This window comes from Blennius ocellaris, assembly GCF_963422515.1.
Source record: "Blennius ocellaris genome assembly, chromosome: 2".
NCBI lineage: Eukaryota > Metazoa > Chordata > Actinopteri > Blenniiformes > Blenniidae > Blennius > Blennius ocellaris.
Window position 1 is genome coordinate 19096861 of NC_137651.1, and position 16294 is coordinate 19113154.

The 16294-nt window shown below is 39.9% G+C and overlaps 2 protein-coding genes across 2 annotated transcripts; both read right to left on the reverse strand.

Annotated features, from left to right (window-relative positions):
• Positions 1 to 8580: 8580 nt before the first annotated feature.
• On the reverse strand, positions 8581 to 11747 carry LOC308142185 (histone H3.3A). The gene is made up of 4 exons (XM_080512527.1): positions 11642 to 11747; positions 10546 to 10689; positions 10184 to 10337; positions 8581 to 10068 (listed from the first exon to the last, which is right to left on the reverse strand). Exons 2-4 carry the CDS (start codon positions 10671 to 10673, stop codon positions 9940 to 9942), a joined length of 411 nt encoding a protein of 136 aa, XP_080368653.1. The 5' UTR covers positions 10674 to 10689; positions 11642 to 11747; the 3' UTR covers positions 8581 to 9939.
• Positions 11748 to 13487: 1740 nt separating this feature from the next.
• LOC308141851 (histone H3.3A) lies at positions 13488 to 16203 on the reverse strand. Its single transcript, XM_080512081.1, has 4 exons — positions 16075 to 16203; positions 14856 to 14998; positions 14520 to 14673; positions 13488 to 14406 (listed from the first exon to the last, which is right to left on the reverse strand). Exons 2-4 carry the CDS (start codon positions 14981 to 14983, stop codon positions 14278 to 14280), a joined length of 411 nt encoding a protein of 136 aa, XP_080368207.1. The 5' UTR covers positions 14984 to 14998; positions 16075 to 16203; the 3' UTR covers positions 13488 to 14277.
• Positions 16204 to 16294: the final 91 nt, after the last annotated feature.

Consider the following 16294-nt stretch of genomic DNA (forward strand, 5'->3'; position numbering starts at 1 on the left):
AGTCAAATGAAATGTGGCTCTCATCAATTCATGCTGCAATTTCATTTCTGATTAAGGCTTTATTTACCTCATGGTGTTTTCTGTGACCCCCCCCTCCTCATTGACAAGACCATAGGAAATAATCTAAAGCAGGTGTGTCAAACATATAAGGCCTCTGAGCCAAAACCGTCCTTCATGAGGCTGCAGTCTGACCCACCAAACTACAAAACAAATTGTTAAAATATCAAAGAAAAAACTAGCCTCAAACAAATGCTGTCAGAAAAAAAATACATAATGCAACAGCTATAGGACACGTTTTTGGAAAGTTTCACTGTATTTTGCACCAGAAGGTTTTATTGAAATTGCCTTTATGTCAAGATTGTAGCCATTTTCCATAGTAATTGTTTGGCTTTGTAAATATATGGATATTTTCACTATGGATACTCTGCTTCTAACTTTAAATTCAAAGGCTATTTCTGTGCTATTTTGCCCTCACAAGATGAAATCGGGCTATATGTGAAGCCTGAACTCAAATGTGTCTTAAACCCCTGCTCTAAAGTCAATATCTACAGTTGATTTATCCCAGTGCATCTCCATTCTAAATGTTTTCAAACGTCTCACTGCCACAGCTCCAACAGGAAGTTTGTCATCAAGCGCTGAAGAAACTTGATTAAAGCTCATTCCTCGGAACAGAGAGAAATCTACAGTAAGCACTGACTCCACCAGGGCTTGACAAGGCTCACCTTATCAAAATTGGCCAACACATTTAAAAATAAGTAACAAAAACTAAATAAATGATTAAAGATAAACATGATTTTTGAATCTCCAGGCCAGATATGCTCGGTGTACCACAAAAATAACAAGCATTAGCGGTTTGAACAAACTTTACATTTGAGTTCCTAAAACTTAAAATCATAAATAAATGTAATTTAATGTTTTTCGGGGTCATAACAACAAGAAACTGAAGGTATATAGTACCAACCTTTTCCCTCTTCAATGAGAATCAAAATGTTGTGGTGATGAGCCCATCCAGGGTCGTTTTTGTGTTTTGATCAAAAACATTGAACATCGAATAGATTAATTATTCAATATCTACTATATTATGAAAATATCATATAGCAAACATTTTTTGTTCATTTCTAAATTGCTTTCAAAACTTAATTTGTCTCATTTTTCTTTTAATGAACATTAAAATCTTTCAAAATATTTTTCTATAATATAATCAGTTATGACAATATTTTGAAAAGCACAGCTATGAAGCACTCCTGGGCCATCATCTGTTGTGTTCGATTGAAATCGTCAGGATTTCTGCTTGCGTTTCACGTCAAGCCGTAATTCAAATGGCTTCATCCAACTCCGGGTTGCTGGACACTGGATCCAATTCCCTGTGGGCAAAGAGTTCATGCACAGCATGCTATGACAGCATTTCAAATAACAGTGGATACATAAAGAAATGAGATCATGTAGATCTTGTAGCGTAACATTAAATCTAAAATAACCAAGACCTCCAGCCCCCCCGCCCCCCCAGCTCCCCCTGAGCCCTGTGTGGCTAGGCCATGGGTTAATAAGGGAAGGAATTCCCCCTCTGGGGATTCATACAGTGCTGTAAAAATAAATATAATATCAAACAAATAAAAGTTATTTGTTTCTATTAGATAATTATTCATTCTTGATAGTAAGAAACATTTTAGTTTACTGTTCACCCCACTCATTAGTTGACCTGAGTGAGGAAAACAGGCGAAGGTTCCTAAAACCACAAATCCTTTGTTATTTTCAAGAGCAGCAGCTGGTTGTTTGTCAGTAGTTGCTGCTAAACAACATAGATCACCCAGGCTGAGACGTTTGATATCGATAGTTGAATTAGATATACGTGTTATGTCTATATGTACGTAAGCATGTATAGGTGTGTGCATTCTTAGTTATGAATTATTTTGTGTAAATGTATTTTCATAAAATATACATCAAATGATTTAAATTGATTTTTTGTTTTGTTTTACAATTTCCCATACTCCCATATATTTATAAAGCTGAAAGGGGACATTAACCTTATGGGTCAGTATCTGGACTTAGGTTTAAAGCGCAGCCATTAAGGCAGTGATTTTCTTATCTGTTGAGCTTTTCCCTCCATCACATTTACACTCCCTGTTGTGAGGCCATGTTTTATTGTTCATGGACATCCACTTTATCAAAACACTGCATTTAGAGCAGAACAAATGTGACTATGGGACCTCTGTTTTGTTCAATCCTGCTTTTAGTCTAAACCCTCATGCAGATCTTCATCCACTCTCCCTTTTTGTTTCAGGGCTTCTTTCCCTCTCTTTGTTTCAATCCCTCCATATCTCCATCTCTCTTTTGCCTCTCTGTTCATCTGTGGGCCATGCCCCCACCACCCCCCACCCCCCACCCCACCACCACCAAGCATTTTCTCCTCCTTCACTTTCTGTAATTCCAGCGTTGCTTCTCTTTCTCTCTTTCTCGCTCGCAAGCATAGCTTGCCCTAATCCAGCTCTGACCTCAATCCCGTGATGTAACGGATCATGTGATGCAGGGAGAAAGGGAGAGAGGAATAGAAAAGAGAAAAGCAGAGAGAGAGAGAGAGACAGAGAGAGAGAGAGAGAGAGAGAGAGAGAGAACAGGGGCTGTAAAGTGGGGAAACATTGCCTAATCCCAGATGCTGGAGCCAAAGACCAATCGCAAACTGGTGGGGGGAGGGGGGTGGGGTCAGGGGTGCCTCCATTAACTTACAAAATATAAGTCACACACACACACACACACACACACACACACACACACACACACACACACACACACACACACACACACACACACACACACACACACACACACACACACACACACACACACACACGGAACCTTTCTGGAAACAACAAGAAGTCAACATGTTTGTTTCATCTCGGTGCCTCGGTGATTATTTGCACATTGGTTCGTCTGTCAAAAACACATCAACACCCAGCCAGTGTGTTTGTGACTGACATTAAGCCCCCTCACACCTCAGCATCGCAAACATCTGCCATGTGAGGCTCCATGAAGATACTGTACGTATATATTTTCATATTTCAACATGAACACTGAATATGTGTTGATGTTGTGATGAAGAATGAAAACAGCTTATGATGCTAAAAAATGACTTGCGATTACAGTTCATTATGAAGGACTGCCATACACTGACATGTGTGAAGGCTTCACTTTTCCACCTTTTCTAACTTAGTAAGTCCTGAAATCCTATTTGAATTTCTGTTGTTTTTTGTTTTGTTTTGTTAATTAAAAAAAGGGGGCACCATAAAAAACTATAGGAAATGTGGCATTTGTTGAAAATCTCACATTTTTCTATTTGATTGCTGCCCGGAGGGCCTTTTTCACTGCTTGTGGTGCAGAGCTTTGTTGTAATACCCTAATTGTTCATTGGAGGGCGCTTTAGAGGAAACCCTCAGGGTTTCTGCTCTCCCTCCCGTCCTGCTGCTGGTAGCAGTGTGACTACAGGAGCACATGGCCTAAGACAGACTCGCATGCGCGCACGCGCACACACACGCACACACACACACACACACACACACACACACACACACACACACACACACACACACACACACACACACACACACACACACACTAAAGTCGTCCTCTGTTCATAAATGTGTTGCTTATTGTTTGTTGCACTCTTCAAGCGTCTGTGGAGCTTAAAAAAATGCTCGTCCATGTTTGAGTATTGAGTACTGTACATCTCAGGATACATCATACATGCTGTATATCAGAAAACTTATGTAGTGGCACAAAGGTTCTACTGGTACCAAAATCAATTGTTAGTTTTAAGTGACAACAATAGTTGCATTGTCAGTGTCAGATTTCATCTTTTTTTTTTAACATATGTATTCATTCTGGTTGTAAATACAGATATGAAACTTTTACTACATGTGACAGTTTAGTGAACAAACAGATTGTAAAAACATCTGCTACTCTTCTAAACCTAATATTTCCACGGGCTCTGTATTTGCCCCATACTAGGATATATAGTGACAAGTCTCTAGAACGTATTTATCTAAAGGTATGGGGTTTTGTTAAAAAAAACAAAACTTTTTTTTTTGGTTTGATTCCTAAAATAAGGTCCAAAATTTGGTTGGTACAAACTCCATGAACTTCCATATTAAGTATATCTGCTCTTGTGTTGAGCTGTATAGTCTTACTGAACCACCAAACATCCAATTGGTGTTTAATGTCAAGTATAGCTCATTTAAAAGATGGGCCCATGTTTGCGGGTGTTGGGATGCTGAGGACTCAGCTCATTGAGCAGTCCTCAGTTTAATTAGAAAACTGAGTCAATCTTGAAATATTACCGACTGGAGATCTTAAACCACTGTTTCATTCTGACATTTGTCTGCCAACTGTGAAACTGGTGTTCAGCTGTGAGGTTTCTCTTGTTTGCACATGTACAAATATTTATATTTTGGATGTTCAATTGTTCGGTTCAAAAAAACGGATGAAATCTTTGGGCTTTTGTCACAAAGAAATAAAAATGAATGGAAACATTCAGGTCCCACTAATATTGGGTTGCTCAGAAAACGGTCGACGAGGGGGGTAATTTTTTGTCAATTTGTAAGCAACAGTGGAAACGTCAAACATACGGTCGCTCTGAACGAGGCTCTTCATGTAAATACATGTCAAGATGTCAAGAAATCCCATGTGTCGACAGACTTAAACGTAAAGTCTCATTGGTGACCCTCACCCACCGTCTCACTGCAAATCATTTTCGTTAAGAATGTTCGTTTTCATTCACAGGTGAGTTGGAGCGTTTCATATCCTTGGTTCACATCAAAAGCTTGTTGAGTGCCGCGTGCGACTGCACTGAACGCAGCTGTGTTACGAGCTGACTACCAGGTTGTGCTAATGGCTGAACACAGTTAATCCCTGGGAGCAATTCCCCGCTCCCACCGCACCCCACTGTCAGGTTATACCCCCCCCCCCCCCACACCACCACCACCACCACCACCCTTCCAACTCACTCATCTGTTTTTGCTGCATGAGTACACAACAGTAATCTCAATGGTTTTCTCTCCCACCAACTTCCCACTGCAACAACAACCCCCACAAACATGCGCGATCCATGTCGCTCCTGTATCTTTGTGGCTTCTACATTAAGTAATCAGCTTTTCCGTTGGAATTTAGTCAAACCGGCGCATGTTTGTGAGACGTACTCCTCAGGCAGACTCGGCAGCATTTACACTTCCTCCTACGGGCCTCACGAAACACAACAATCCACCCTACGTTCCAATTAAAATATAGAAATTGTCCTCTTGGGGTCTTTTTTTTTTGCAGTGAAATTGTAAATGTTGAGTCCCGACAAACTTTACATGATCAGTAGCATTCATCCATTCACACATCCATTACCCAAGATGGCTTTAGCACATAAACTTGAGAAGGGGAGGGATTGAAACAAAAGAATTACATCACTTAAAGCAATTTACTGAGATGTTCAATTTTAAATTGGCTATTTTATATATATATATATATATATATAATACATATATTTCATATATACATAAAATATATATTTCATATATATTTCATATATATATATAATATATATATATATATATATATATATATATTGACATGGCTGTCAACACATACACATACACACACACACACACACACACACACACACACACACACACACACACACACACACACACACACACACACACACACACACACGCTTACCAAATACATCTGTCCCTCTTCCTTCTTCCCCCCTCTATCCCTGTGCCTTACCCCCCCACACCTCCTCCAATCCCCCACCCGCACCCTTTTTTCTATCACACACACACACACACACACACACACACACACACACACACACACACACACACACACACACACACACACACACACACTGTACCAGTTGTGTACTAATCTGGGGTCGACCTCTCAACCTGCTGCCCCTCCACCTCCTCCCAACACACACACAAGCATGCAAGCTGGTACACACATCTCTATCGTCTCCTCCTCCACCTCCTCCTCCTCAACATCCATCCACTTCTCCCCGGTGCCCCCTCAGCCCCCCTCACCCACGCCTTCCCAATCCCAGCACTGTGTTAATCTGCTGCTGGTCTGACGGTCAGCACTTTGAGCGGCAGACAGACAGATTGGCTGTAATCCCCTGAGTGCCACAGATGGAGCGGCACTACGCAGACCTTGGGGAAGGTGAACGCACACAAACACACGTATGCACGCTCAAACGCACACTCACAAAGATGTATGACTTACAGGAAAAGCGTACTCATACCTCTTTACATTCATGGACATTTTATGGCCAGCATTTATTGCAGGATGCCGTCATCAGTGGTGGCCGTGTCGTATGGGACTCCATCACTGAAAAAAAAAATTAAAAATCACTGAATATTTGTCATTAAAAAAAAGATGCACAAATAAATAAACAGAAGACATGCATTCAATATCAAACTGAAGCCTTCTTTTCTCTGACTTATTAGCCACACTCATAGATGTCTTAACAATGCGCATATAGCTTTGTCGCTAGGATTTGTAAATGCAGATATGAAGTTCTGTTTAGAACAACAAATGCCCTTTTTTTCTCAAACCACAGTGCGGGTGTGAGACATATTTGCTTTTGATATTCCATAATCCTGCTGTTTGATTCACAGTGAGTTAGCTCAGGGTTTTTTTTCTCTCCCTTTTATCCAACTTCTACATTTTTCATGTACAATTAGCTGGTAGCTGCGAATTTGAGGATTAAAAAAAAACAAAAAAACAGATGAGGCAAAAGTTCAGTTGACATACTACTTTTACGGCTTGTACTGACAAAAACCTTAGGATTTGTTTCCATTAGGGAACCAAAAGATACATGGATGTTATACTGGTGAAAAATTAGTTCGTATGAGCTGGTGACCATGTGACAGCAGATTTCTCCATTATTTACATAAGAAATCAGTGGAAGTTAGAAGATGAACACATTGCTTCTTCATTCTTGATTCAAAGCATTTTGGTGCAGGTTTGCATGCATGAGTTTTCGACAGCTTCCTTCCAAAATCCAGAAACGTGTTTCTTAGGTTCGGTTGTGGCTCTCAAATGCCAGTGTGTGGGGCATTGTGTGTTTCTCTCCGTGTTTGGCCCGTGATGGACTGATGACCACAGTACACTAAGTCTGCACAGTGGTAAAAGAAGATTGGCTCCAATTTTTGGATCTGTAAGTGAGATAATGTGGGTATAGTAGATGGATGGATGGATGAATGCATGCACGCATGAAAGGATTGATGGGTGGATGAATATACCTTAAAACAATTAGCATGTCTTCAAGAAAAAATACAAATCTATCACCACTCGGTTATTGATTTGTTGAATTAATAAAACTTGCATACCACACCAAGCCGTAACTCTGAAGAGAAACCTCTGTGTGTGCACATGAGTGTGAATCATGCGTGTTTGTTCCACTGTAGTTTTGATGGCCATTCAAAACAACAGGATTAAAGGCCTGGTCTTTGATTAGATGTTTGTCTGTGTGTGTTTCATTGTAATGAGTAATAGTTGGGACTGCGACAGGCCAAAGTGTGTGTGTGTGAGTGTGTGCGTGTGCGTGTATGTGTGTGTGTGTGTGTGAAGGTAATGAATATGCCTGCAGGCTTGGTTTTATCCCTTTTAATCAAGGAAGTAGAAGGATGAAATGAAACACTGATGAGGGGAATGATGTCAACCCAGAAATGGATATTAATTGTAATGCGAGATTGTCTCTTGGTGTGTGCGTGCATGTGTGTGTTTATTGCCCTGCATTGTGTATGTGTGTGCACATGTTTGTGTGAGAGAAAGTAGTTCGAAATCATACTGCATTGGTCGTGTAAAAACGTGCAAAAGAACTCCAAGAACATAAATCGCTGCAACACGTTAAAACGATTCTGCCATTATTGCGCCTGCTGCAGTCCAAACACTGGAGAACAGTGAAATGATCAGTGTGGAGTTTGTGTGCGAGAGAAAAAAGGCCTGTCCTCTTCTGCCATCTAGTGGCCAAACTTTGCAAACCATCAACAATCTGTCTTCGACGGGAATCCCAGGGTTACTGGTCGCTGCAGCAACTCAGTTGAGTATGAGTGAAGGCAAGGACACAACCTGGACAGGTGAGCAGTCCATCACAGGACATTTAGTCAATAATCAACCTCAATCACACGTTTCTGGTCTGTTGAGGTAAACTGGAGAAACCCTTCTCTAATTTTTAGGGCTGTGTGGAAGTGAGTCATTTGAAGAATGGCTGTGCACTAGAATATAGAGGAGAAAAACGAATTCCTCTATTGGTTGATTCTCGTGATTTGGAGATAACTCAGTAAGTCATGAAGCATACAATCCCAAGTAGTTTAAGTATCTAACAAACGATGCAGACAAAATGATAGGTCTTTTTCTACACTTTGACTTGTTTCATGCACAAGAAATGAGCATTTGTATGGCTTCGGTTTCCTTTTAATGATTAAGAAGAAACAGTTAATAAGGTAATGGATCAGCAACTTGTTTTCTCCCAAATTGAAAAATAGTTCATTTGATTGTGATGAACGGTGTGTATTTATGGAAAACTGACACGGCAGAATGTGTGTAACATCCATTTATTACCACATTATATGACAAATTTGGAAATTACAAACATTGTTAAATTGAAACATTATCATCAACACTTCCCAACAAAAAAGAAAATGAAAATCAAATTGGGGAAAAAAAAACAAAACAAAAAAAACTTAAGTTAAATGGTGTCAAGTCAACCTGAGAAACGGTATACAGATGATCAACTGAAGCGCAGAGGAAAAAGCACGGGGGGGGATGTGTACAGCACACATGACCGGGATTACTGCCATTAGTCATGTTAATGCTGATTAAGTTTACGTTTCTATCACTTTCATTTTTAAAAATCATTTTTACATTTTGAGAGCTTTTGGTTTTTCAGAAAGTTACAAACCTCGACAAAGCTTTGATATAAAAAAGCCACTGCAAAAAAAAAAAAGAAGGAAAAAAGACCACTGACACCAATGTTAAGCTCCCAGGTTTTAGCTGTGAACTTAATTTTATGAAACTAAGTTGAGAACCACAAAAATAGGAGAGTTCAACTCTGCGGTAAGTTGGGAAGCGAGTGTTTAAAACAGGATCGATCTTTGGTGTCAGTCAGTAGCGTCACATTTCAGTAGAAAAAATAGTTCAAATCTGCTTTGTTTGTTTTTGTTCTCTGGTTTTTAATCCGATTCATCCCCCCATCTCTGTGTCATCCACAAACGTTGTTGAAGTTTAAAAAAAAACAAGACAAAACAAAACAAAAAAAAAAATCATGTGTGAGGCTTATTTGGAAAGAAAAAAAAAGCTAAAATGAAGGATGACAGCCATGATGTAATAGCAATAGCAAATCAAGTTCTCCAAAGTTGCTGATGGACTGTATACAATTCTCTGTAGTGATGAGGGCAAACACTCACACACACAGGGACACAAATCCAGCCTCAGCTTCCACCAGCTTGTGTCTGAGTGGAGGCAGAAGACTGGAAACAGAAGAGACCCGGGTGTGTTCTTCTAGCACCCTGCTGCAAAAATAAAAAGAGAGAGCAGAATCCTCCGCAGCAGATAAAAACCCGTCCTCTCCAGGTGTCTGTCCCTCCTGCATCTCCAACTGTTCCAGTCCACGGTTTTCCTCATCGTCTCCACAGGAACAGAGCAAACTCGGACATGTGTGCTTGAGGGGGAACCTCATCACCAGAGACACGGTACATGCACAAAAAGAGAGTACCTAGAAGTCTGCTGCCGAGAGCACTAAGAAAACCACGACTATACACTTTAATTATAATATAATCAGTTTTCCTCTACACACTACTAACACAGGGAGAAGGGGGGGGGGGGGCAGGGACGGAGAGGTGAAGGGAGGAGAAAAGGAGGTGAAAAGGAGAAAGATTGAGGGGAAGCGGGGGCGTTTTAAGCACGCTCTCCGCGGATACGACGTGCCAGCTGGATGTCTTTGGGCATGATGGTGACACGCTTGGCGTGGATGGCGCACAAGTTGGTGTCCTCAAACAGACCCACCAGGTAGGCCTCGCTGGCCTCCTGTGAAAGACGGAAAACAGAAGTGTTTAAGTGAAGCCAAAAATGATTAAAGATGAATGCCTTATTCTGACTCAAGCAGGTAAATACAGGAACTTAAATGAGTGATTTTTTTAACCTGCAGAGCTCCGATGGCTGCACTCTGGAAACGCAGGTCAGTCTTGAAGTCCTGGGCGATCTCTCTCACCAGACGCTGGAAGGGCAGCTTGCGGATCAGCAGCTCAGTGGACTTCTGGTAACGACGGATCTCACGCAGAGCCACAGTACCAGGCCTTTGCAAAAAAACATTAATTATCACATTGTTGAAATATTGAAAAGTAGAGCATTCTTAGAAATGCTATTCATATGTGCCATTTTCATACAGCAAAGACTAAATTTAAAGCTTGTTTTATCAAATCAACCTTACATTTATAAAAGTGAATCACTATTTTGTTGGCTTTGTTTCTGTCTGACCCAACAGACCATGTTTTGCCGTCTCACCTGTAACGATGGGGCTTCTTGACTCCACCAGTGGAAGGTGCACTCTTACGAGCAGCCTTTGTGGCCAGCTGCTTACGTGGGGCTTTGCCTCCAGTGGACTTACGGGCAGTCTGCTTGGTACGGGCCATGGCTACTACAGATCACCTGGAGAACACAGAATTTTTTAGTATGCAAACAGAACACTTTTTTTTTTTTTTTTTATAAAGGTACCCAACTTACTTCTAGTACTGTCACATAATTACCTGACAATAACACAGCATAATATTATTGTTCCACAATGAATTTGGAGACTAACTAATCTTATCATCTACAGACGTAACAACTTGACTGAAGTAACTGTTTATAGTTTATTACATTCAATGAGCTAATCCTACACTAGACGTAAAGTCACAGTAGTGGAGAACGGCTCCTGTGACATTCATATCAAACTATTTGCTGACTTTTTTTTCCGTCCATTTAAAAGACAGAACTTACACGAAGTTAACTTTTTCAGTTAGTAAACATACGGCACATTCATTTTCGATCCGCCCGATGCGTCAATCAAACGCCAACAGTTATCCTATTGGCTGGTAGGGCAAGTGGAGCTGAAAAATACAACCCGAGAGCCAATCAGCTCGTAGAGTCTGAAAAGTGGGCGGGCTCTACCGCTGCCTTCCACTGTTGCTAGGCCCGCCCACCTCGCTCTGATGATGGCGGCGGTTTGATGCGCAAACGGGATAAAGACCCAGGGCAGAAGAGCAGAGGAGTAGCACTAAACAACTCCAATTTTAGCAATAACCGCTGTTCCCGCGTGTCGGAAAATAGCAGAAGAACACAGAGGACACTTCAGGGAAGCCATAGATGTTGAAAAAGGGACTGAGCGATCCCTAACGGCTGCGTAGAACCGAGCTGAACAGGCGCATTTATTTGAAATCGAATTTGCCCTCCTCTGAAGAGACTGCGTTCCAGCGCCGCTCCGACAGCCACCTCTGCTTGTTTTCACACGACACAAATGTCATGTTTTTATCAACAAAACGCCGCGAAAGGTTTAGATAAATAAAACTTTTTTTAAATAAACTTTATTAACAGGCGCGGTGGTACAATTCAGAAGGCTTACCGAGCGTAGAAGTGAGCAGAAGTCGTGAGAAATATTTCGCTTGTCTCTATTTTCTTCTTCGTATCCACAATGAGAAGCAGCGTCCAGCGGGAAAATGGCCGCCGCGTCAATCATCGTCCCACAATGCAACAGTGTTCATTTCTGCGATTATGGCTCGAGACGGATGGGTCCGCGCGGGAAGTTACCCGAATGTACTTTTTATTGGTTTTAACACGAACGTACTTTATATAGTTTTACCGGGAAGTTACTATAGTGTACTTTTTTTAAAATATCGTCTTCACCTGGATGTTGCTTCTATCTTTTTTATCGAGCGTTTTCACACTTTCACACTCCACTCAACAAAGTTGAGGAGCTGCTCCATTGGAATGATTGATTTTAAATAAAAAGTGACAACCCGGCTGAAATGAGAGAAAGTGTGGTTAAAAAGTTACTTTACACCACGCAGAGGCTCAAATGTGCTGTGCTTAATGCCAGTTGTGCACCTGTACTTATAAATAAATGTTAAACTATTTAAATCCACAGTGAAACTTTCTTAATTACATTTGTTAAAGATTGAAATGTTCAAAAGAAGGATGAGCAATCCCCAAAAAACTTTATTGATCTCAAATGTAAGTTGGAATTACAACAAAAAAAGTGTTGGAATTCTGACTTTAATTTAAGAATGCTGAAATAAACAAATCATAATAATGAAAATAAAAACAGTTTTCAGACATTTTTGGTGGCCCTAATATTCTTTTGCACATCATAACACTGTTACGAATATGCATATTTTTCATACACAAAATAAACTATTCCTTTTTTTTCTTCAACAATACCAAAGATTCTCTACTTCATCTATTAATATTATATATAAACATGTATCCTGTTTTGCTTTGTAATGACATACACAGAAATAGTATGTGCTCATTTGATCATATCACTTGCATTTCTTCTTAATTTGCAAATAAATTTGCAATTATGAATTGTTTTGATGCCTCATATCTAAATAGAAAATAAGTGGGAATGAACTTCCACACTCATGTTTATTGGTGAATAGATACGTTTTCCTGAACTGTTAAATATTTCTGGAACATGCATCCAGATATGTATCAGTAAATATATCCTAAGATGTTTGATTGCATATAGGAGGCATATCTTTGGTGAAAACTGTGCGTCAAGCAATGTTATTTAATTACCTATCCAAACAATTAAGTTGAAATGTTAAATTGAAATTTCACATTAAAACGTTTTTCATTGGCAGATTACTTTTTTGTGATTCTTTACTTTGGAGCATCATTTTATTGATTTAGGCCTGCAACACTTACTTTCGAGACTGGCTTTAATTTGTGATGGTCTTGGGACAAATATAGCAAATAAGTAATTTACTTGTACATTTTACATTGTTTAGGTATCCCAATGTCATTCATAGATAGTGTGACAAGATGTTGCATGAAAGAAAAAAACAAACAAACCCAGCACAAAAAGCACCAAAGGTTTTAGTGATGTTAATTCCCGATTTTTTTTTTTGCTTTTAGGTATTACTCTGAAATTATTAAAAAACTGCATTATGGAAATTGAACATTTTACTGTTTTGTAGCCCCATTACTTGAAAGTAGCACCCAAAAAATAACTTTTTTTTAAGGCAGATTCGTGTTTTTTTCTTTTTCTTTTTTTAACATTGACACATTCTCATTTCACTGTATAAGATCACTGTATTTCACCAGTTACTTTTATTTTGAAAGTGTCGAAAAGGTGTAAATGACCATTACTATTATCGCAATGTGTTTCGCAACTGCTTGAACTTTTCTGTTCAACAAATATGCCAACTTTAATATTTAACTGCATCACGACAGACTTACATATACCCTTTTTTAACCACAAGAATCAATTTATTATGTTTGTATGTGATTTTCCGAGTACAAATATTTTGCTCTTAAAAATGAATGATAACATAACTCAAAAACACTGTAGAAAAAAAGAGTTATCATACCAACCTGAGAGGAACAAAAAAAGCCAAAATATTACCACCAATAACATGGCTGAAAATCAAAATATGGTCAACATAGGTCTGCTACATATATGCCGCTTGTAGTCTGTCAAACCATGCAATGTCATCATAGCACAATGACGTTTCTAATTGACAACCAGAATGAATCTTTTGTATTTTGATACATCAAACAATAACAGTAGAAATACACCATCGTTGTAAAAAAGAAAGCTCACTACTTTTACAACAGATTTCTAATAAAAATAATGGAGAAATAAATCAAAAGACCCATTATATCAATATATGTGTCCGTCTAAAAATGAAAATGTCTCAACCTTAAATGCTAATTCCTATGCTCAATGCAGATGACACACTAGTCTTGGCTTGCTAAAACACCTTATTCATGGACAAGGCATTCCTGTGTGAACACTAATTACAAGTGATGAGTTCTACTGTGATTCAAAGTTTGAAACATACATGAAGATACCTCTAAGAAAGATCTGCTAATAGTAGCACCGAAGATGACATGATCACACATTTACGGTTATCACAATCATATGATATATATATATATAGAAACTCAAACCAAAACTACTAAGTATAGAGGAAGGAAAAGAAGAAACAAGTGAAGGGGACAAGAGGACAGCATATAATAACTCAGAAACCACTTTTAGGCACGCTCTCCGCGGATACGACGTGCCAGCTGGATGTCTTTGGGCATGATGGTGACACGCTTGGCGTGGATGGCGCACAAGTTGGTGTCCTCAAACAGACCCACCAGGTAGGCCTCGCTGGCCTCCTGTGAAAGACGGAAAAGAGAGGTGTTTCAGTGAAGCCAAAAATTATTAAAGATGAATGCTTTATTCTGACTCAAGCAGGTAAATACAGGAACTGAAATGAGTGATTTTTAACCTGCAGAGCTCCGATGGCTGCACTCTGGAAACGCAGGTCAGTCTTGAAGTCCTGGGCGATCTCTCTCACCAGACGCTGGAAGGGCAGCTTGCGGATCAGCAGCTCAGTGGACTTCTGGTAACGACGGATCTCACGCAGAGCCACAGTACCAGGCCTTCGCAAAAAAACATTATCACATTGTTGAAATGTTGGAAAGCAGAGCATTCTTAGAAATGCTATTCATATGTGCCATTTTCACACAGTAAGACTAAATTAACCTTACATTTATAAAAGTTAATCACTATTTTGTTGACTTTGTTTCTGTCTGACCCAACAGACCATATTTTGCAGTCTCACCTGTAGCGATGGGGCTTCTTGACTCCACCAGTGGAAGGTGCACTCTTACGAGCAGCCTTTGTGGCCAGCTGCTTACGTGGGGCTTTGCCTCCAGTGGACTTACGGGCAGTCTGCTTGGTACGGGCCATGGCTACTACAGATCACTTGGAGAAGAGAAGGAAAAAGACAAAATCTTAGCATTTTTATGAGAGAGAAAAAAGGCAAATTGTGTAGGGCTTGTGGGTTTGACATTACAACACTCACACACATATATATGTATATATAAAACTCTTCTGACTTTTTTTTCTACTTGAATTAAGTTTGTTTCAGTAAATTAGCAAAGGACAATTCGAGAATAAAACAATTTTAACCCCAGGTTGTATTTATTACTCACATTGTACAGTATGCAAAGGACGTAAAAATATGTTTTACAGTTGTATTTTCCATAAATATGAAACTTCACCTTCCAACAACACAGATTTAATGTTTTTAAATTAAAAAGTGTGAAAAAAAATACGCATCACTTCAATTTTGTTCAGGGAGCTTATGCAATCGCTTCAGCATGAGTGACAGCAGAGAAGTCCAATCAGAATAGAGCTTCTTATAAGTTAATCCAATTACATTGCGTGTACAAGCCTCGGAGGCGGAATGTTATCAATCGTTCCACCAATCACCAGACGAGGCTCGCTATTCAAACCACGCCCCTTGCGCAATGAAGAAGGGTTCGTTCGTTTCTTCATACTGGGCTCGCCGGTGGCGCACAAGTCATGTTTATTTTATTCAGAATGAGCTATTTTAAAGGAAAAGCAGTCGGCCCCGCCCCCGCCGGCTGTTCGGTGTATACAATCGAGCGAACGCAAAGATGATGGCTGGCTGCTGGCTTGAAGAATGTAAACGGGAAGGGAAAAATAGGTCTACCAAACGAAGAGGGCGATGATAAAAACGACGGAACAACATAGAAACCGCGGCGCCAAAGTGGACTTTACTTTTTGAAGATGACACTAGACATGTCAAGGGATCGATCTGTGAACGATTTTTTGTCAGATGACCCCTCACTTTGGGCGCATTTCCGAGTCAAATTCGAGCGGATCAGAAGTGCTTTTTAGGTCCCTGACTCCCCGAGCAGGCAGATAACAGCTCGTTTTCTTTCTCACCGAAAATAAACCAAAATACACTTCCATCCCGCATTTACACGACGTTAAACGGAAGATCGAAGTTTTATTCAAATGGTGATACTCACCTGGGAAAACTTTCTGACAGATTGCCGCTTAAAAATGTGGATTTATTGTTGAGTGTCTAAAGCGTTGTTCTCGCTATAAAATGAAGGGAGGAAAAAAAAGAGAAAGAACACAGGAGAGCCAGAGGAAACACGTTTCCCATCATGCATCTGGACAAACATATTAAACACATGCTGAAACATGATAAACAAATTACAACAACACTATCACTAGAAATAGAGT